Source organism: Mesoplodon bidens, assembly GCF_964165515.1.
Source record: "Mesoplodon bidens genome assembly, chromosome: 10".
Lineage (NCBI taxonomy): Eukaryota > Metazoa > Chordata > Mammalia > Artiodactyla > Ziphiidae > Mesoplodon > Mesoplodon bidens.
In genome coordinates this window covers 71,446,046-71,469,170 of record NC_138172.1, presented here as the reverse complement: position 1 = coordinate 71,469,170, position 23,125 = coordinate 71,446,046, and the positions used below count along the sequence as shown (strand labels likewise).

The 23,125-nt window shown below is 39.6% G+C and overlaps 1 protein-coding gene across 2 annotated transcripts in view; it reads left to right on the top strand.

Annotated features, from left to right (window-relative positions):
• Window positions 1–23,125, top strand: part of KIF6 (kinesin family member 6) — a 419,445-nt gene that overhangs the window by 192,069 nt on the left and 204,251 nt on the right. For both annotated transcript variants that reach the window (XM_081246112.1, XM_081246111.1), the window contains exons 11-13: window positions 13,440–13,545; window positions 14,401–14,539; window positions 18,869–19,084. In XM_081246112.1, coding sequence (XP_081102238.1) covers window positions 13,440–13,545; window positions 14,401–14,539; window positions 18,869–19,084 — 461 coding nt within the window. The remainder of the gene's footprint in view (window positions 1–13,439; window positions 13,546–14,400; window positions 14,540–18,868; window positions 19,085–23,125) is intronic.

Here is a 23,125-nt window from a genome sequence, read left to right as displayed (position 1 = left end):
GACTTAGGGACACGTACAGACTGATAAAGAGGGGATGGAAAGAGATGTTCCATGCCAGTGAAAATCAAAAGAAAGCTGGAGTAGCAATACTCATTTCAGATAAAATAAACTTACAGATAAAGAATGTTACAAGAGACAAGGAAGGGCACTACATAATGATCAAGGGATCAATCCAAGAAGAAGATATAACAATTATAAATATATATGCACCTAACATAGGAACACCTCAGTACATAAGGCAACTGCTAACAGCTACAAAAGAGGAAATCGACAGTAACACAAAAATACTGGAGGACTATAACACCTCACGTACACCAATGGACAGACCATCCAAAATGAAAATAAATAAGGAAACAGAAGCTTTAAATGACACAATAGACCAGCTAGATTTAATTCATATTTATAAGACATTCCATCCAAAAACAGCAGATTACACTTTCTTCTCAAGTGCATACGGAACATTCTCCAGGATAGATCACATCTTGGGTCACAAATCAAGCCTCAGTAAATTTAAGGAAATTGAAATCATATCAAGCATCTTTTCTGAGCACAATGCTATGAGATTAGAAATGAATTACAGGGAAAAAACGTAAAAAACACAAACACATGGAGGCTATACAATACATTACTAAATAACCAAGAGATCACTGAAGAAATCAAAGAGGAGATCAAAAAATACCTAGAAACAAATGACAATGAAATCACAACAATCCAAAACCTATGGGGTGCAGCAAAAGCAGTTCTAAGAGGGAAGTTTATAGCTATACAAGCCTACCTCAGGAAACAAGAAAAATCTCAAATAAACAATCTAACCTTACACCTAAAGGAACTAGAGAAAGAAGAACAAACAAAACCCAAAGTTAGCAGAAGGAAAGAAATCATAAAGATCAGAGCAGAAATAAATGAAATAGAGACAAAGAAAATAGCAAAGATCAATAAAACTAAAAGCTGGTTTCTTGAGAATATAAACAAAATTGATAAACCATTAGCCAGACTCATAAAGAAAAAGAGGGAGAGGACTCAAATCAATAGAATTAGAAATGAAAAAGGAGAAGTTACAACAGACATAGCAGAAATACAAAGCATCCTAAGAGACTACTACAAGCAACTCTATGCCAATAAAATGGACAACCTGGAAGAAATGGACAAACTGTTAGAAAGGTATAACTTCCAAGTCTGAACCAGGAAGAAACAGAAAATATGAACAGACCAATCACAAGTACTGAAATTGAAACTGTGATTAAAAATCTTCCTAAGAAGAAAAGTCCAGGGCCAGATGGCTTCACAGGTGAATTCTATCAAACATTTACAGAAGAGCTAGCACCCATCCTTCTCAAACTCTTCCAAAAAATTGGGGAGGAAGGAACATTCCCAAACTCATTCGATGAGGCCACCATCACCCTGCTACCAAAACCAGACAAAGATACTACAGAAAAAGAAAATTACAGACCAATATCACTGGTGAATATAGATGCAAAAATCCTCAACAAAATACTAGCAAACAGAATCCAACAACACATTAAAAGGATTGTACACCATGATCAAGTGGGATTTATCCCAAGGATGCAAGGATTCTTCAATATAGGCAAATCAATCAATGTGATACACCATATTAACAAATAGAAGAATAAGAACCATATGATCATCTCAATAGATGCAGAAAAAGCTTTTGACAAAATTCAACACCCATTTATGATAAAAACTCTCCATAAAGTGGGCATAGAGGGAACCTACCTCAACATAATAAAGGCCATATACGACAAACCCATAGCAAACATCATTCTCAATGGTGAAAAACTGAAAGCGTTTCCTCTAAGATAAGGAACAAGACAAGGATGTCCACTTTCACCACTATTATTCAACATAGTTTTGGAAGTCCTACCCATGGCAGTCAGAGAAGAAAAAGAAATAAATGAATACTAATTGGAAAAGAAGAAGTAAAACTGTCACTGTTTGCAGATGACCTGATACTATACATAGAGAATCCTAAAAATGCCACCAGAAAACTACTATAGCTAATCAATGAATCTGGTAAAGTAGCAGGATACAAAATTAATACACAGAAATCTCTTGCATTCCTATACACTAATGATGAAAAATCTGAAAGGGAAATTAAGGAAACACTCCCATTTACCAATGCAACAAAAAGAATAAACTACCTGGGAATAAACCTACCTAGGGAGACAAAAGAGCTGTATGCAGAAAACTATAAGACACTGATGAATGAAATTAAAGATGATACCAATAGATGGAGAGGTATACCATGTTCTTGGATTGGAAGAATCAATATTGTGAAAATGACTGTACTACCCAAAGCAATCTACAGATTCAGTGCAGTCCCTATCCAATTACCAATGGCATTTTTTACAGAACTAGAACAAAAAATCTTAAAATTTGTATGGAGACAAAAAGGACCCCGAATAGCCAAAGCAAACGTGAGGGGAAAAAACAGAGCTGGAGGAATCAGACTCCCTGACTTCAGACTATACTACAAAGCTACAGTAATCAAGACAATATGGTATTGGCACAAAAACAGAAACATCAATCAATAGAACAAGATAGAAAGCCCAGAAATAAACCCACACACCTATGATCAACTAGTCTATGACAAAGGAGGCAAAGGTATACAATGGAGAAAAGACAGTCCCTTTAATAAGTGGTGCTGGGAAAACCGGACAGCTACATGTAAAAGAATGAAATTAGAACACTTCCTAACATCATACACAAAAATAAACTCAAAATGAATTCCAGACCTAAATGTAAGACCGGACACTGTAAAACTCTTAGAGGTGAACATAGGAAAAACACTCTTTGACATAAATCACAGCAAGATCTTTTTCGATCCACCTCCTAGAGTAATGGGAATAAATACAAACGTAAACAAGTGGGACCTAATGAAACTTAAAAGCTTTTGCACAGCAAAGGAAAGCATAAACAAGACGAAAAGACAGCCCTCAGAATGGCAGAAAATATTTGCAAACAAATCAACGGACAAAGGATTAACCTCCAAAATATATAAACAGCTCATGAAGCTCAATACTAAAGAAACAAACAACCCAATCCAAAATTTGGCAGAAGACCTAAATAGACATTTCTCTGAAGAAGACATACAGATGGCCAAGAAGCACATGAAAAGCTGCTCAACATCAATAATTATTAGAGAAATGCAAATCAAAACTACAATGATGTATCACCTCACACCAGTTAGAATGGGAATCATCAGAAAATCTACAAACAACAAATGCTGGAGAGGGTGTGGAGAAAAGGGAACCCTCTTGCACTGTTGGTGGGAATGTAAATTGACACAGCCACTATGGAGAACAGTATGGAGGTTCCTTAAAAAACTAAAAATAGAATTACCATATGATCCAGCAATCCCACTACTGGGCATATACCCAGAGAAAACCATAATTCAAAAAGACTCATGCACCCCAATGTTCGTTGCAGCGCTATTTACAATAGCCAGGTCATGGAAGCAACCTAAATGCCCATCGACAGACAAATGGCTAAAGAAGATGTGGTACATATATACAATGGAATATTACTCAGGCATAAAAAGGAACAAAATTGAGTCATTTGTTGAGACGTAGATGGATCTAGAGACTGCCATACAGAGTAAAGTAAGTCAGAAAGAGAAAAACAAATATCATATATTAATGTATGTATGTGGAACCTAGAAAAATGGTACAGATGAACTGGTTTGCAGGGCAGAAGTTGAGACACAGATGTAGAGAACAAACGTATGGACACCAAGGGGGGAAAGCCATGGGGGGGTTGGGATCATGGTGTGATGAATTGGACTATTGGGATTGACATGTATACCCTGATGTATATAAAATTGATGACTAATAAGAAACTGCTGTATAAAAAAATAAAATACAATACAAAAATTCTTAAAAAAATGATACATTTAGAATTTAAAGAGGCAGTTATTAATAGCTAGGGATTGATTATATTATTTTAATATCTTATTTTCATTTCTTCTAAACCACTGAACCTTTCTGTCTACTGAAGTTTGATCATATCAAGATATATATATATATGCCTTTAATAAATTGCATACATGAAAATATGAATTGACAAAATCAATTTTTATAACTTTTCAAAAGCCTTCATCATTGCATTTTTTAAAGTTTTTTTTAGTGTCTTTAAAGTTATTTTATTTTACTTAAAAATTATTTTAAAATAGTGTTTTTAAATTCCATAAACTGAAGTACATGGCCAGGAATGTATTTTCCTATAAATAGGCTATATCTTCACTGTTAAAGAGGCAAACCAGTGGCTTCCCTGGTGGCGCAGTGGTTGAGAGTCCACCTGCCGATGCAGGGGACAAGGGTTCGTGCCCCGGTCTGGGAGGATCCCGCATGCCACGGAGCGGCTGGGCCCATGAGCCATGGCTGCTGAGCCTGGGCGTCCAGAGCCTGTGCTCCGCAGGGGGAGAGGCCACAGCAGTGAGAGGTCTGCGTACCACAAAAATAAAAAAAAAAGAGGCAAACCAGTCTAGGTTTTGATTTGGATGTTTTGTGTTTGCTATTTCAAAACACTGAAAGTATCCAGCAGTTGTGCAGCTCTGCCTTTGAGGCGCCATATAACTGCTTGGTGGAGGTAAAGGGAATATGTGTTACTAAGAGAAATCTTGACAGTAAACTCTTCATAGGAATTTCCTCTGTATCACCCAAACCAGGAACTTTCTGGCCCCTACTGCTATTAAAAAGAGCTCATTCCAGCAAAGTGGCTGACAGTGAACTCAGTTCCTTGCACATGAGGGTCCATTTCTTTCACTTACTGGTTAGGACTTGGGGATCATCTAAATGTATATAATACTTGTCATAGAGCAGAGAATTCTAAAAGAAAAAAAAAAGATCTTGAGGTAACCACCTTTAAGCCAATTGGGAATAGTTCTTTCAGCAGAATCTAACAAAAAACAAACGTGAAACTAATGACCCCGAAAAATATTTGTATAGTTTCCTTTGGTTGTAGTCCTGTTGGCACAATCTCAGCCTTCAGTTTTTCATGTCCTGTGGATTGTAGTTAACCATAAATTGTGAATTTATTGTTCTTATCTGAACTTTCCTTTTATAAATTATGTGCTTTTCCAACACTGTATGTTTTAAAGGGCCATACCCCATAAAAGAAGGTTGTCATGTTAGCAAAGTCAAAATAAGGCTTTCCTTCACCCCCCACCATTGAGTCTCAAGAGCCCCCATTGTTGCATCTTGTTAAACGTTATTTTCTTTGAAATGCAAGACACAACGTTTATTTGATGATCTCATTACCCTTGTTGTTTGCATCTTTACTTATTTTTTAAAAGTCTGTAGGGAAGTTCTGAATTGAAAACACAAATTTAGTATATTAGGAATTATGGCAAATGGAGGACATTTTTCTGACTTGATTGAGAGGCTTTGTGATATGTGTGGAAAGAGTGAGGGTTCCTGATTCAAAAGGCCAGTTTTTATTTTTTTTATTTTTTTAAAAATTTCCCTGTTTATGTGGTATTTATTTATTTAGTTAGTTAGTTAGTTTCTGCTTTATAACAAAGTGAATCAGTCATACATATACATCTGTTCCCCCATCCCTTCCCTCTTGCGTCTCCCTCCCTCCCACCCTCCCTATCCCACCCCTCCAGGCGGTCACAAAGCACCGAGCTGATCTCCCTGTGCTATGCGGCTGCTTCCCACTATCTATCTACCTTACGTTTGGTAGTGTATATATGTCCATGCCTCTCTTTCGCTTTGTCACAGCTTACTCTTCCCCCTCCCCATATCCTCAAAAAGACCAGTTTTTAAATCCCAGTGTTTCAGTTTCCTAACTTGTAACAGTATGCAAGTTACTTAGTTTCTATGAGTGCTCCTGTCCTCATCTGTGAAAGAGGGAAAATAATTTTTAGGTTTATGGTACAGATAAATAACAGAATACATGTGAGACTGCCTGACATGTAATGGATGTTCAATAAAAGTAATAATAAAATAGCTAGGGGAAGGCAGTTATAAAGAGAACCAGACTATAATATTCTGTTTAATTCTTTTCCCACTTAAATAAGAAAACATGTAAGGTTGCTAGCACAGTAGCCAGGGCATAGTTGACCATCAAGGGATGTTGTTACTCGTTCATTTAACGTTTCAAGTTACTTCTTTGTTTGGTTTCCAGGACCAAAAAATGTGTATATGTTTGTGACTCAAAGTTCAACAACAAGTTGCCTTGTTGTAATGCTTCTTAAACATTAGTGCACACACGAATCACCCAGGAATGTTGTTTAAGTGCAGATTCAGCAGGTCTAGGATGGGGCCTGCGATTCCACATTTCTGCAAGGCTCCCAGGTGATGCATCTGAGGTTGGCCTATTATTTTTCACACTAAGAATAGCAAGGCATTAATGGGCCAGACAATAAATACCCTCTCTTTGTTCCTTGTATTACCTTATTTCATAGCACTTAAAGAGTTTAGAGATGATATTATTTGGCACATTTTACAGATGAGAAATTTGTGACCCACAGAGGCTGATGAATTAGTTGACAGTTGAGATCATTCAACCTAATTGTTCAGCCACCTTCTTTACCTACAGTGATCAATATTTTTAATTGTGTAACTATTATCTCATTCTTCCTATTTAGTTGTATTCCTAGAAGTTAAGAGTTACCAGGTTTCCTTCTATCTTTATCATTGTTTTCCAGCTTTTTAAAAAAGATCTTTGCTTGTGTTGATATGTAACTCTAGTTTGTCAGCAACTCCATTGCTTAACCCTGTCAGAGACAGCCTATCCTTGCTGGTGCCATGCTTAGTGGCCAAATGAATGGTAGAGGTTGGGCAGATTTTGATACTTGTTGGTATAATGAGTACCAGTTAAGTTTTTCAATCAGCACTCCTTTCTAGCCCTTTAGAATGAACCGCTTATTCCTCTCTCAGAACCAGTGAGAAGCCAGATGAACCATCAGTGCAGGGATACAGGCATTTCCATGATTCTACCACCAAACAGCCCTGACCCACCAAGTGGGGTATCTTTTATCCACCTCACTCTTTCCAGCTCAATATCAGAGGACAAGGTCCTGGTGTTTTGCACTCCCTAACACTGTTTTTCATAAATTCCCTGGAATACTGTGTTGTAGGACACTTCTGCTACCCTTGTCCCCCAATTACTCCCTGGGGCTCACCTCCCATAGCTGTCCCGGGGGTTTAGAACCAGCCAGGGTTTCCATACCCCAGTTTAGGTATGCTCCTCTTACTAATGCCTGTTCCTCTTTTCTCCCAGCTTTCCCACAACCAGTGACATAGAGATATGGTTTCTAGCCCATTTTGAGATGCTAATGCTGACAGGAACATGTTAATAATTTTTTTTTACAAACAAAGATTATTTTAGAATAGAACATCATAATCATGCTCAGTGTATAAACAATGAACTTCATTTAATAAACAGTTGAATGTAACATAGTCCTAAAAATATCGCAGAAGAGCAAGTTTAGCTTGGATCACTAGTCTCTATTCTCACAAGGAGATAATAAACGTTCATGAGCCAAAGGCAACTGGGCAAAAATCTCAGGATTTTGCTTCCTTCCTTCCTTCCTTCCTTTCTTGTCTCTTGTCTTCTGTCTTTTTGGGTGTGTTGCAGGGCACTTGCAGAATCCTTGTAAAGGGATTCATTATTAACCTATCATATATCATGAATATTTTAATGTCAGTAAGTATACCTCTTCACCACCATTTTAAATAGTTGCTTAACTATGTACATAACTAGGCCATAATTTATTTAATTTCCTAATGTAAGACATTCTGATTCTTTTCCTACTTCTTTTGCTGTTATAAATCATGCTGGTCAGTGGCCTTATTAAGATCCAAGCAACTGCTACTCAGTTATTTCCCTCTTGTCTATTCAACTATTTACCTCCTCAAAAAATTCTAGAAGGTATGGCATTCGCTTTTAGAAATGCATTGCCCAGCATGATGTTCAGATAAATTTAGTAACTTTGCTACAGTATGGTAAGCATAGTGCTTAAACCTTGGACTCTGAAGTCAGCCTCCCCAAGTTTGAATCCCAGCTCTGCTCTTTGCTAGCTGTATGACCTTGGGCAAGATATATAACCTCTCTGTACTTTAGTTCCTTTGCCTATGATATAAGGACAATAATAGTACTTAGCTCATCTAGTTGTTGTGTAAATTAAGGAAATGATGTATTCAAGGGGTACAGACTAGTAGCTAGCATTTAATATTTGCCCAAGTAATATTAGCTATTGTTAACAACAATTAACTTGCTTTCCCTTTTTATTCACACTACTAAACCTAAATTTCCACAAAAATATGGCTACAGACAAAATTTCATTTCTTTGGCAAGAAATATTGGGAGCAAAAAGGGAGGAGTATGGTGGTCTTGAGGGGAGAAGGCACGTGTTAGGAATTATGGTCAATTCTTATGGTGTGGTCAGGTATCAAAATTTATAGTTCAGTGGAATTGCTGAACTAGGCTACAGGCTGTCAGAGCTAGCTCATCAGCAGTCAATTTGGTGGAAATAGGTATAGTCACCAAACACCTACCAGCCAAGTTATGTGTTCAGACACATGTAGATTATCTACCGTCTTTCTTGTCCATATGAACTAGAACTGAATGGCATATGTTTATTTTTACTTCTTCAGTAGGATTCTTCTACTTCTTTTCTCCTGGAAAAACTAGAGAATAAGTAAAGTTTCTTGTTTACTTGGGCTTCTCATACAGAACAGACTTTATCGTACTCACTTGACCTCCTTGGAGACCCTTTTCTGCAAACAGTTCTTCACTGGCCAGCAGGGTTCTGGCAGCTGGGAGACCCCTCAGTGGGAGCAGTGACTAGGTATGAACTTGGGAACTATTTTGGGAGATAAGAAAATGCAGGGAATTTGGGGTCAATTGTTCACTCTTAACTATGAGAGGAGTACATTGGAAACATCTGAATTAGGCATTTTTCTGTACTTTAATTATTAGAACAACTCCTTGGTTGATAAGAAAATTAATTCAACAATAAATCATTTAATGTATGAAAGAAAGACCAGACATTTTTCTCTTATCTAAAGAGGCTCTGTTGTTTCAAGCACTGAGAAAAAAATTGCATGTCAAAAGACCTGATTTTCATTCTTAGTTTTATATCAGCCTAGTCGAGTCTCAGAATGGGTAAAGCAATCCAGTTCTTTCATTTAGGCAGAACTTCTTCACCATTTCTTTGGATTACGTCCCTGGTCCTCCTTGTATCCAATACTATTATTGTGCAGGACAAGAATCTTGATGGAACAGCCAAAGTCTAGTGAGATTGAGTGATCTGTGAGTGGTCACTCATCTAATCAGCAGGCCTGTGTCTTACAATGCTTTCTTGTGAACTAGGAGTTCACTTCAGCCCTGCTTCATGGGACGTTTCCTAAAATATTTACTTTATGATCAAACTATACAGGAGAAATTATTTTCTAAAGAAAAAGCCAGATGGAAGAATTGATTAACCATTGCTTCTAACCAAGTATTGGCTATTTGAAATGTTAGGGACACTGGAAACCAAAAAATGCTTTTACTCCAGAGAATGGTTATATCCTAGAACTAATGGTAATTTTCAAAGTTCCAGAATTTTTGCTAAGTATTCAGGGAAAATACAAATATATACACATTACTATTTTTTGAAGCTTCATTAATTAGCAACTGTACATCCAGGCTTCCTCATGGGTGACAGAGGAAAGTAGCAACTATGAATATGTTGCCTTAATGTCCATCATGAGAGGCTCAGGACACCCATACTGTGGAATATTATATAGCCATTAAAAATAAAACAGTTCTGGGGCTTCCCTGGTGGTCCAGTGGTGAAGGACCCACCTCCTTCCAATGCAGGGGATGCTGGTTCGATCCCTGATTGGGGACCTAAGTTCCCACATGCCACAGGGCAACTAAGTCCGTGTGCCACAGCTATTGAGCTCGTGCGCCTCAACGAGAGAGCCCACGTGCCACAAACTGCAGAGCCCACATGCTCTGGAGCCCTTGCGCCACAACCAGAGAGAGAACACCTGCACACCACAACTAGAGAGAAGCCCAAGCGCCACAACAAAGAGACCGCGCACTGTAACAAAAAGATCCCGCTTGCTGCAACAAAGATCCCATGTGCCACAACTAAGACCCGATGCAGCCAAGAAATAAGGAAAATAAATAAATAAGATAAATAAATATATATATGTATTTTAAATTGAAATAGTTCTATTATATATGTACTGGCATGGAATATTATTTGTGTAAATTGTTTAGAAAAATAATGATACAGAACTCTATTCAAAGTGTGATCTAATTTTTGTATAAACAAACAAAATCTGCAAACGTACATAAGAATATAAGTGTCTGCTTCATTAAGAGTTAGAGGAACATATTTCAACTGTTAACAGTGGATTATCCAGAGTATTGAGAATAAAGAAGATGAGAATGGAGGCGGGGAGGGGAGTGTTTACTTTTTAATTTCTTCACATCTATGTTGTTTGGAATTCTTTTCATAAACATCTATTTTTATAATACTTTACATTTTTTAAGAAATGTTTTAAAAAAACATTAAAAATTTTTGTATCAGAAACTAATCTCTCTGTGTGTCTGATGGTCTGAAGCCCTATTTTAGAAGGAAACATTGCAAATAATGCAAATAAGTATACCTCCACCTGAAGAAGCTCCTTAAAAATTACAATACAAATTGTCTCATACTTGGAAGCATCAGCTGTCACGTGTCACAGATTGTAGGAAGAGATAAGAATTAAATCTAAAGCTGCTATGTGAAGGAAATCACTACATCTTATTTGAGTGGGCTGATAGTAATAGTGAAAAGAAAATGTGTACCATTTAAACTGATGCTGAAGGTGTGCAGATATTTTCAAAACAATGTGAGGAAGATAGATTTCTGCTGTATGATGATAGTTAGCATAATGGATACTGATTGCCATTCTTACACCTTCCTTATCAAGAGTCTTATCCCAACATAGAGAGAATCATTTCCATTGATTCTATATTGATGCTCTAGATACAGGGTGGGGGAGAGGGAACAAACGGAGGAATAAGAGTTAAGAATTGCCCCATGATATTGACCTGCGTGAGCTGCTTGTATATTTTGGAGATTAATCCTTTGTCAGTTGCTTCATTTGCAAATATTTTCTCCCATTCTGAGGGTTGTCTTTTCATCTTGCTTATGGTTTCCTTTGCTGGGCAAAAAGCTTTGCGTTTCATTAGGTCCCATTTGTTTATTTTTGTTTTTATTTCCATTACTCTAGGAGGTGGATCAAAAAGGATCTTGCTGTGATTTCTGTAATAGAGTGTTCTATGTTTTCCTCTAAGAGTTTTATAGTGTCTGGCCTTACATTTAGGTCTTTAATCCATTTTGAGTTTATTTTTGTGTATGGTGTTAGGGAGTGTTATAATTTCATTCTTTTACATGTAGCTGTCCAGTTTCCCAGCACCACTTATTGAAGAGACTGTCTTTTCTCCATTGTGTATTCTTGCCTCCTTTGTCAAAGATAAGGTGACCATATGTGCATGGGTTTATCTCTGGGATTTCTATCCTGTTCCATTGATCTATATTTCTATTTTTGTGCCAGTACCATACTGTCTTGATTACTGTAGCTTTGTAGTATAGTCTGAAGTCTGGGAGCCTGATTCCTCCAGCTCCGTTTTTCTTTCTCAAGATTGCTTTGGCTATTCAGGGTCTTTTGTGTTTCCATACCAATCCAAAAATGGGTGGAAGACCTAAATAGACATTTCTCCAAGAAGATATACAGATTGCCAACAAACACATGAAAGGAAGCTGAACATCACTAATCATTAGTGAAATGCAAATAAAAACCACAATGAGGTATCACCTCACACTGGTCAGAATGGCCATCATCAAAAATCTACAAACAATAAATGCTGGGGAGGGTGTGGAGAAAAGGGAACCCTCTTGCGCTGTTTATGGGAATGTAAATTGATACAGCCACTGTAGAGAACAGTATGGAGGTTCCTTAAAAACTAAAAATAGAACTACTGTACAACTCAGCAATACCACTACTGGGCATATACCCTGAAAAAAGCATAATTCAAAAACAGTCATGTACCACAATGTTCACTGCAGCACTATTTACAATAACCAGGTCATGGAAGCAACCTAAATGTCCATCGACAAATGAATGGATAAAGAAGATGTGGGACATATATAAAATGGAATATTACTCAGCCATAAAAAGGAATGAAATTGGGTCATGTGTAGAGACATGGATGGACCTAGGGACTGTCATACAGAGTGAAGTAAGTCAGAAAGAGTAAAACAAATATCGTATATTAATGCATATATGTGGAACCTAGAAAAATGGTACAGATGAACCAGTCTGCAGGGCAGAAATAGAGACACAGATGTAGAGAGCAAACGTATGGACACCAAGGGGGGAAAGAGGCGGGGGTGTGTGTGTGTGATGAATTGGGAGATTGGGATTGACATATATACACTAATATGTATAAAATAGATAACTAATAAGAATTTGCTGTATAAAAAATAAATAAAATAAAATTCAAAAAAAAATTCATGCTACTCAGCCTGAGCTGGGACCTCAGTGATGCCCCAAACCCTGTCAATCATTCCTGGTTGACATACAGTGTTCACAGTGGCTCTTCCAAATCCTTCCACAGCCCCAAGCCCACCACTGCTCTTTCACTCTCCATCAATAATGCAGCTTCTCACTAGACTGAGAAAGTCAAAGCTGTTCAAGGGGGCTCCTTCGGCTTCCTTTTCTTTCACCTCCCAGGGTCTCTGTCTTACTACGCAGGCCCTCTTCCTTCTTTTAAATATTTTGGATACTATCCTTCCTCCTTCTCATGGCCAACCTCACCCCTCTCCCCTTCAGGCTCCTATCAGGGTTACCTGATTAATTCCCTCCTTATCACCTCTCCATGCTGACTCTTTCCCCTCTGCTTACAATGGTTTTCACGCTTTTCCTATTCTAAAACAAAGAAAAATAGAAAACAAACACCTTTGGTGGGAACACCACATCTTCTTTATCCATTCGTCTGTCAATGGGCATTTAGGTTGCTTCCATGACCTGGCTATTGTAAATAGTGTGAGTAGCATGAATTTTTAATGAAACTAATTTTTAAAAAAAAGCCTTTTCATTACTCTCTGTAACGATGTTGCAGCTAGGTGCAGGGGCATAGAAAGTCAGCTTGGCTAGAATGCATATTTTGTAGAAATCAAATGATTCTTGTATTGAAGCTGCATGTGAAAAGTCATTGGAAATTAGTCAAATAATTGCATCATTTCCAGATTTCACTTTGTCAATTTGTTTCTTCCCCCTTAATGTTTATAGTCAAATCAGATAATCATATTTTCATAAGGAAGTGAGAACAATATCCTGTACTACAAATGTTAACCAACTAAGTAATGCCATTAGAATTACTAAAGTTTTGAGGACATAGTTGATTCTCATACATTATGTATTTTTTAGGCTGGAAAAGCGAATAACATCCTTTTTGGAAGACCAGCATCCAGAGAGTAAACTAGAGGTTGGCGCTGATATGCGTAAAATTCATCACTGTTTCCATTATTTAAAGGTAAATTTAAACATTTCCACTAGTAGAAGCCATTGTCTGCCGTGTTCAAACTGTAATAAAGCTTTCCTAGTTGACCAACTCTTGAAATGTTTAGGACCTAGCTTCCCATGTCTAGAAGAGTATGATCTTCAAATCAATGCTGAGAGGATCACTGAATTTCTTCAGAGGTTGTATCTTACTTCCCAATGAGTAAGCTCAGACCATGGGCTTCTAAAGCTTTTGCCAGGAATCTCTACCTTCTACACAGAATAGTTCCGTGTTCAAAACCTACTTATTTTGAAGCTATATCAAAAGAATTGTGTTCATTTTTCTGCAGCAGCTTCAGCCTTAGGTTTTCCTTTCATGATGGCACAGTGGCAATATCGTTAACCTCTACTTCTGCCTGACTTGTAATTTGGCATACTTCATTAAGATAATAGACGTTTGTTGTGAATCTGCTCTGGACCAGGCGTAGGGAAGGCAAAGTTGAATAAGTAAGTCACGGAGAAGACAAATATGTAAAGAATAATTAGAATACATGATAAGTGTTTTTTTTAAAAGTGTGAATTAATGGTATGGGGTTATGGAGAAAGGGAAAGAGTTCAAGAGGAGATAATGTTTGAGCAGGAATTCCCTGGTTTAGGGAAGCAGAGATAAGATAAGGGGGAGGGGAATGAGGAAGGAGGACAGAAAGAAGACAGGCAGGAGGAGGAGAAAGACACATTCAAGCAAAGGCAACCGCATTGCAAGTCAAGGAGTCAGAGGAGGACACACACGCCTGATTTGTGCAAGGCATTGGTAAAGGCGGAAAGAATCAAAGAAACAAAGACATTTGGAGTTGAGGTATGGACGCTAAGATCTTGTTTCATCTTTCAGAAACTATTGAATGACAAGAAGATCCATGGAACAAGCATAGCCTCCTCTGAAATCAAAGATCAAAACAGTCAAGAACCATTAAAAGAGGAAGAATATAAAAAGCTACGAGATATTCTACAGCAGAGGGACAATGAAATCAGTATCCTTTCTGAAGTGATTAGAAAGTCTTCTTCTACTGGCTTGAAGCGGGGAACACTTAGCTGTCTTCCCCTAACCACACACCCCAGCTCCCCACCCAGATTCCAGCTCACATTGCTTCTTTCCATTTAGAAGTAAAATATCCCTTCGGCAAACACGCGGTAGGAACTAGTAAAAACCAGAGTTGCTATAAAAGAAAAAAATTACTTTGTTTTTAGCCAGATATAGTTACTATTATGGGAGATATTTTGGTTTATTGAAAAGCATGGGCTTTCTTACACCATGTCTCAATATTAAATTTCTTTTAGTATATGTTTTGACTACTCTGCAGTGCTCTTTCTGTTTTAGTCGTGAGCCAGTAAAGTTAGCTGGTTATCTTTAGCTAGCTGACCAGACACTGGGCTGACCACAGCCTCACTATGGCCCAGAATTTGTGGCTGGTGTGTGGGTGAAACTCAAATGATGGCTGAGAAATGACAAATGGTATTTAGCTTATGAAGAGCAGAGATTGGTTTAAATGTAACTTTTTATTTAAAAGCCAGATCTATTGCTTTGAGTTCCATTTACAAATGTGTAGATGAGTGTTGGGGATAGAAGTCTTACGGCTCTAGGAGACAGCACATATTGGGTGCTGAAAATGGTTAGCAGCCCATGGGAGTGCCTCTCTTACAGACCAGGTGATTACTGCTAAGAAGCCCCTACTGGGTGGTTAGACCTCAGGTCTCCCCAGCATTTCTTCACTATTGTTTCTTATTTTACCTTTCAAGCTTCTTGCAAAAGATTTGACATTTTCATTACATTTGCAGGCTTTACACATGCACAAGCAATGATTTTAGTCAGTTCTTCATGAGCAAATACTTTTGTTCCTTTCTTAAAAATTACTAAAAGGCATTTTAGCTTTAGCTATTGTGCAAAATTCCTAAAAATAGCCTACATGAAGGAAATCCAGTAATAAAGAGGTAAAACCAAATCAACTATGAGGTAGGCACTCTGCCTGATTAACTTCAGTCTCTAATTTTAGTTGAGTATTAGCAGACCCTGTATGTCTGATTCAAGTGAGTTTGAGCTGCTTTATTATCCGGCCAGTAACAGTAGATTTGACTGTGCATTACACTCCCACACAAGCCCTTGTCTCTGAGCACTGCCCACAATGTTGTCACCCTTGCATTCCTTCTCCTCTCTCCTACGCTATCCATCTCCAGAGATGGTCCCAGCCTAGACCTCAGTCCTGGCCCCAGCCCCAGTCTGAGCTCTGCTTCTTTTCCTGGCCTTGATCCTAGTTTAGGATCATCTCCCCTAAATACTCCTACCAACTCCTTAATCCCCTTCTGGGCTCATGAATGTCTGTGTGTATGGGAGGAATGAAATGAGATATGACAGAGAGAGAACAGTCTAGGCTTGGTCATATATGTTTATTTTGAAAAGGGAGTGAGAGAGAGACATACATCATTCTTCACTGGTAAATCCAGGTACCGCTGTCCATGTGGGGCTGCACTGGATTCTTTACTGACTGTGAACAACTCCAGCAGGGTTCCCGCCTTCTGAGACTCATATTTGCAGTGAGGGTGTGTGGGAGGCATGGTGAAAAGAGCACTAAACTTAAAGTTTACACCCAGGTTGACATCCTAGCTCCTCATCCATTATCTCTGTAACTACCCGGTGAGGCTGTTTCTCGCCAGCGTCACAGTGCCAAGCAAAGTCGGTAAGCTGCCTTATGGCAAGTGCTCTGAGTGCTGTAGAGTGTTATGTCGTGGAAGATAGGACCCCACAGACAATGGGCAGACTCAGAAGAAGGAAAAAGAGCATCTAAGATGTACTTGTCACAAAGCTTACATTTATCAAGGGCTAATGACCAAGAAAGCCTCCTGAAATTTCATAGTATCTCACAGTCAAGTTGGAGAATATTTTCATATCTTTTTTGGTAGAACCAAGAAGGCCAGGACAGTGATAGGAGGAGTGAGAAAGATATGGCTTAAAATAGGAGAAAAAGTGATAATACTTGAGCTCAAGAAAAGATAGTACTGCAAACAAAATGACAGTGAACAGCATGGAATGTTCTTGGAAAGGGAGGGAAAATGGTGTCCTTTCAGTGACATTATCAGTCTGAATAAAGTTCGGACATCCCTTCACAAAACACATAACAAGGTGACACTTAGTCCGCAGCACTGCACTTGGCATGAGTGAAGGCCCAAGTGAAACGGGAGTGGGAAGGGGGGCAAGACAAAGGAAAGGTGAGAGGGAGGCAGCAGAGAAGCTGCATCTCTACTGTGGCCTTTATGAATGTAAATCAGATGAAGAGCATCGAGGAACTGCCCATTATCTTAGAGCAACATTCACACTCCCTCCTGCGAATTAGGCGGCCACACATGGTCTTGCCCCTGCCCAGCCCCTGGCTTCGCGTCTTCCTCCCCCACCCTGTACGTGTTAGGCTGCGGTCACAGCGGCCTTTCTGTCGTTCTTCTAACACCCGGTCTCTCGGCCTCAGCACTGCTGCCACTGGGGCTGTCCTGGGCAGTGGAGGATGTTGAGCAGCATCTCTGGCTTCTACCCACTGGACACGAGTAGCAGCACCTACCCTCCACTCCAGAAGGACAACCCAAAGTGTCTCTAGACGTGGCCAAGTGTCCCGTGGGTGGTGAAATAGCCCCTGCTTGGGAACCACCGTCCAGCTCATTTCTCCTTAGGGTTTCGGCACTCACCACTTGCTCTGCTTAGATGCCCTCCCTCTGTCTGGTTCTTGTTGTCATTCAGATCTCAGCTTAAATGTCACTTTTTAAAAAGCCTTTCTGGAGGCTTGAACCTTTCTTGAGCACCCCGTGGAGAGCAGCCACTCAGTCACTCTTGACTTTTTAAAAATAAGCATTCTGGCACTTTTACCCTCTAATGTCGTGTGTGTGTGTGTGTATGTGAGAGAGAGAGAGAGAGAGAGAGAGAGAGAGAGGGAGGGAGGGAGAGAGAGAGAGAGAGGGAGAGAGGGAGATCTGTCTTTCTCCAGTAGGGCATCTGCTTCATGAGAGCAAGAAACCAGTCTGCCTTTTCATCTTTCTATTTCTGTGCCTAGAATACTGTACTGCCTGGCATACTCCAATGAGTATCATTGAGTGAAGGAAAGGATGTTGCCATGGCCGTGCACGAAACAGTGAAAGTGTATGGTGGTCTTGCTAATCATCCCCACACAGCAGAGTAGGGGAGCTGGGCAGAGCCAATGCCTAGACACCACAGAAGCTGTGAACACCTTTGGTAAATACATGCTTTTTTAAGGCGAAGAATGGAGGCCATGTCAGGGCATGTGAGAGAAAAACTGATAGTGCTTCCAGAAATCACCAAAAAGTTGAGGTCAAAGCTGAGGTGGAGGATGGAAGTCAAGTGCATTCCATGTTACCTGCGCAAGAATGAGTGTACCTTGATGCCCCCCCCCTCCACTCCTTTCTACGTAGCAGTCTTCCCTCCCACGCCACCTTCGTGTTTCCTCAGACTCCTGTTTTAATGAAGTCATCTCTAGGGCTGGTGAAAGCCTTGAATTCACCTCACTGCACATGCAGGTAGAGTTCTGAGATTCTCAAGAGGGAGTATCGTCTTTTCTCTTCATGATGGCAGAACCCCTTAGACTTCTTGACATCTTGAACCTGAAAGAACAGTGAAGTAGTGTAGAAAGGAGTGATTTTATCACTCAGCATCAGTGCTCCTAATAGATCTAAATGGCCCACAAAATTGGCATTTAAAAATGATATATCTTTACCAATAATTCACCTCTTTTTGGTGAAATTAGAGGGACCAAACATTAGAGACTTTTTAAGAAAGTGACTTCAAGCCCCATTCGAATATACACTAAAGAAGCATGTGTTGGACATGGGGGTGCTCTGGCCACCAGAACTGACTCGGCTGACCTGCCAGCTCGGGGGGGGCTCTGGCGTCCTCCCTCCCTCCCCCATCCTGCTGCCTCCAGAGCAGCTTCCTGCATTAAAGTCCTATTTGCTCACAGGTGGAGACGTAGCTCCACTGTCTACTACTACCTGGTGTTCATTTTCCTTTTTATAAACCCTTTCATAAAAGTTTTAGTCCGAATTGGTTTAAACTCAGAAGATTTTAAAGACCTTTGGGTTTGCTAATGTTTCATATAATGGTAATGGTGCCGTATTGAAAACCCAGCAGCCTCCTAAAATGATCCATCACTGTATCAAGGACCTCAGGAAGGTGAAGTCTTTCTTTAGTCCATCTTTACTGCATGACAAATAGCAAATATTATTGGGAATATTAATCTCATTTGAAAATGAGTGTTTTGATCATTATAATCTAGCATGAGTCACTAAATCCTTAAGTCAAGTTTTAGATATCTTGGTAAATATGTTAAAGAAGGAAAAGAAGAAAGCTCAGGACGCTCTCCACTTCTCCAGCATGGACAGAAGTGAACTGAGACGCTCCCAGAGCTCCCCCTTCCCACCTGGGAACCCGGGAGGTCCGAGGATGTTGCCACCCTCAGCTCCCACTCAGGCCCCGGACTCCAGCACTTCTCAGTACAGATCCAGTTTGCTCCACGGAAAAACAGGTCAGTTATATTTATTTATATACATAAACTATATAACTGTAAATAGAAGACATAGGCTGTCAAATTATATATCCATATAAAATAAACAAACATGTAAATGATTATAATTTTATTATTACATTCATCATCGTAAATCTTATCATTTTTAATATTACTAACATTTCTTGAAGTTTTGAAGTTGTAGTAGAAGCAGCTGCAGCAGCAATAACACAAAACCCCAAGGAAAGTATATCCATCCTAAAAAGAATATTCATTCTCCATAATGGAATGCAATGTAGCATCCTTTAGTTTTAAATGCGCAAGGACAAAGGCTCTCACAATTTATTTGTTAGAATTAATTTTTTATAACTATCAAATCTCTTAAATGCCAGTTTCTAAAGTTGATGACTGAACTGAAAACACGAAGTGTGGATTGTCACAGAGGCTGAAATAGAGGGTCCAGGACAACAGCAGAAAAGTTAACTCTAGAGAAAGGAACAGAAATGTTCCTCCAATAGAGGAGGGAAAGAATGATCATCACTAACATGATGAAACAGTGTTTATTTCTAAATCCAAATGAGCTATCTGCAGCAAAATAATTTTAAAATAAGATCACAGTCTACCTTAAAGGACAATAAATACACACAATTTTGTCAGATAATAGGATTGACAGGGTCGGACTAACACTGAGGCACCTTCCCCATGTGTAGCCTTTGATAAGTGTGTTGGTACTGCCACAAGAGCAACCACAGAACCATGCTAGAAGCCCAGGTTGGTTTGTGTATGTTACTCTTTCTGTTAGACCAGCAGAGCATGATGTATAGTTATGTGGCGAATGCCTTTCTCCTAAAGACACTGAGGAATCTGAAGTATGGAATGTACTAGAATAAAGGGGTGAAGAGCTTCCCTTTTGGCAACATAGGTTGAAATTTTCCGTGTAAACATTTGTTGGGACGGACAAGCTGACGTGTGGTTTTCTAAAGGCTCTAGCTTGGGAATAATTAAAGAGTATGGTGTGCATTAAGAAGGACACTGTTTAGTTAATAAAGACGAGACTGAGAATCCTGGAAGTGTATTTTGTGATGCTATATTCCTTTATCTCTTAATTCCAAATCTCCTTGCTGTGAATATTTCTTTAGCAACACAGTAGGATAAATTCAAAATCCCAGGAAACAAAAATGCTATTTTTACCATTGATCGTGTTGGCTGTAGACAGGGAAAAGCAATCATTCTTCTCTGTGATGGTTTTCCATACAGTATTTCTATACTCTCTTATGGGTAACAGCTGGTTGGAAGAAAAGAGGTCCTGTGGTTTGGTGAATTCATTAGTTCAACTATCATATTTTTCATTCCGTTATTCATTCAATATATATTTACTGAGTGCACACTTTGTTCTAGGTACTGTGCCGATTATTATCATATGGCTAGAGCTTTACACAGTCGTTATATGTACCAGGTACTATTCAAAGTGTGCTACCTGAATGAACTCATCTAATCCTTATTCTATACGTTCTTGTTTTACCCCCATATTGTAGATGAGGACATGCACGGACCAGCACAGTCCCTGACCTCAGAGCACTTACAGACTAACAGGGAAGAGAACCTTGAGCAATTAATTGCAAAAGTGCACCTCTGTATGACTGGGGAGCACACACCAGGGAGGCTCTACCTCAGGTTAAGACCAGGAAGATCCAAAAGGGCCATGAGAGTAGGGGTGTGGCTGGAAGGAACATTGCAAGCAGAAGGAATCACTTCAATAGCTTCCAAGGTCTTTGTGGTGGAAAGGAGCATTTTATGAAGTGGAAAAGGCAGGTGTGGTGGGATCTGGGGAGTGGGAGGCTGGGAAGACAGGTTGAGTGACATGCATAGAACAGATTGGCAGAGGATGCAGGACAGGATGACCCTTTAGGAGGCTGTTGCAGTGCAGTAGTCCCAGCCAGAGGATGGAGATGTTGAGAGAGAGGTGGGAGATCAGAAACACTCCAGGAGGTAGTGTGAGCAAGGCTTGGCGACTAATTGGCTATGGCGGGTAAGGGTGAGGATTGGTCCCCAGGTCTCTGGGTGGCTGGTGAGGCTCTTTACAGAGGTGAGAAATGGTGCCTCCCGTGGCCCAGCGACAATTGGCATCATTGGCTGTAGAGAATACAGCACTGGCGTCTCTGCCGAAATGAAACGTCACAATCAGTTCCTGTGTTAGAACCGCATGCTCATGATGGAAGGAACTCTCTTTACTGGCCTTTTCCAAAGACACACACCGTTGTGCCTGTGCAGAAATGGCCTCTGATATCACTGCCCAGCCCCTTGCTGTATGCCAGACCTTTTCTATTTCTATTTTCTCTTGCCCACACCATCTCCCTTCTCATAATTATTCTTCCCATAGTATCTCATAATCTCTCGCCTAACTCACGATTATAGTTAACTTTTTCAGTAACTCTTTTTGTCCCTTGATATTGCTATTGAGACAGACTGTAGTTTTGTTTGGAGGATGAACTAAGTTCACTTGAAGAGAAAATCACTGAAAAAATAATGGAAATTGTTTGCAAAGTCCAAGTACAAATGAGGTAAAAGAGTTTTGGAGAAAAGCCTTATAGCTGAAAGGGTTTCTGAGTTGTTTTCACTGTCATTGGATATAGTTCTAGCAATGACTTTAAGTAGGAATAGGCTCACAAATGGGCTGATAATAATCTAACCATTTGGGGGGGATTGATGGGGGATTGATTTTATTTGGGCAAAACTACAGTTAGAATGAAAATTGCTGCGGGTGAATCAATGCTGCAAAGCAACAGGTAGATGGGATAGTTTGTTGCAGTGTTTAACATCCTAGTAGGTGATTAGGCTTATATTCGTGCACTGTTTTATATACAAGAGGCTTGTGTAAACTATACCAAATGCAAAACTTTACTAAGCACGTTGTTTGGATGGAAAGTACTACTGCCTTATGTAGGCGTTGTCAGATTCTATTAACCATCCCTGTCTTCATGCAGAAAGCAAGTAAATTTGACCATCTTCCACTCTGAGACCATTGTGGAACTGTTTCCTCTTCAGTAACCCTCCCCCTTTTTCAATTCACCCCCACTTTAGGCTGAAAATGACTTCTTTCAAATTTCTTGTGTGAAAAGAAAATGAAACCCAACCCGTGGTTTCCCAGAGAACCCCACCCCCAGTCGTTGCATGAGGTGCCCGCCAAGACAGAGGGAGGTTAGGGGCTTCAGGGCCTTTTGTTGTTTTGGAGGTTAAATGTCTGTTTCAGTTTTACTGGAATAATGACAGGGATTGTTCAATCCCACAGTTTGCAAAGAGTCATTCATAGTGTTCTCTTTAAAATAGAAGGAGTATTATAGTTTGGGGTTTTTGTTGTTGCTGTCTTGTTGTGGGTTTTTTTGGTTTTTTTTTTTTCTGTTTTAGTTCTCTGGCTGCACGTTCCAAATAGTTACTGGAACCAGTCAATATTCCAGAAGTCCCTCATGACTCACCCCTTCCTTTAACGGTTTGAGATGCTAACGGAACCCACTCCTCACAGGTGATGTCATTGGCATTCAAAAAGTGACCTGAAAGCCAAAGCCACGGCCTGGAGGCTCCAGCCTCTTTTCTCTTACTCACGGAGGGAGAATTTGTTCAATCCTCCATATACGCATGGAGGGGCCCAGGGTACGTGTTGACCGAGGACTGAGGTGAACTGCGAAATGCTCTCTGGCTCTGAGAGCTTAATTTAAATATTGGGGCCTGGTTTAGTACCCACAGAGCAGAGAATAAAATAACAAGTGCTATAAGCAGGAGCTGCAAGACATGCTACTACAGGAATTCAAAAGAGAAGGGAAGAGTTTTAATTAGTAGATCAGGAAAGACATTACAGAGCAAGCAACATGGAAACTAGGCCTCAAAGGATTGATAGAGTTTGGACATTCAAAGATGGAGGGAAGAACATTATATAACATTCCAGGTTTAAAGATTAATATGAGCAAAGACTTGAAAACAGGAAAGCAAGGAAAAAATATGTAGAGTTGGCAGGAGTATTTGTTTAGCTGGGGTTTTGGAGACTGTTTTAAAAAAAAATTCAACTGA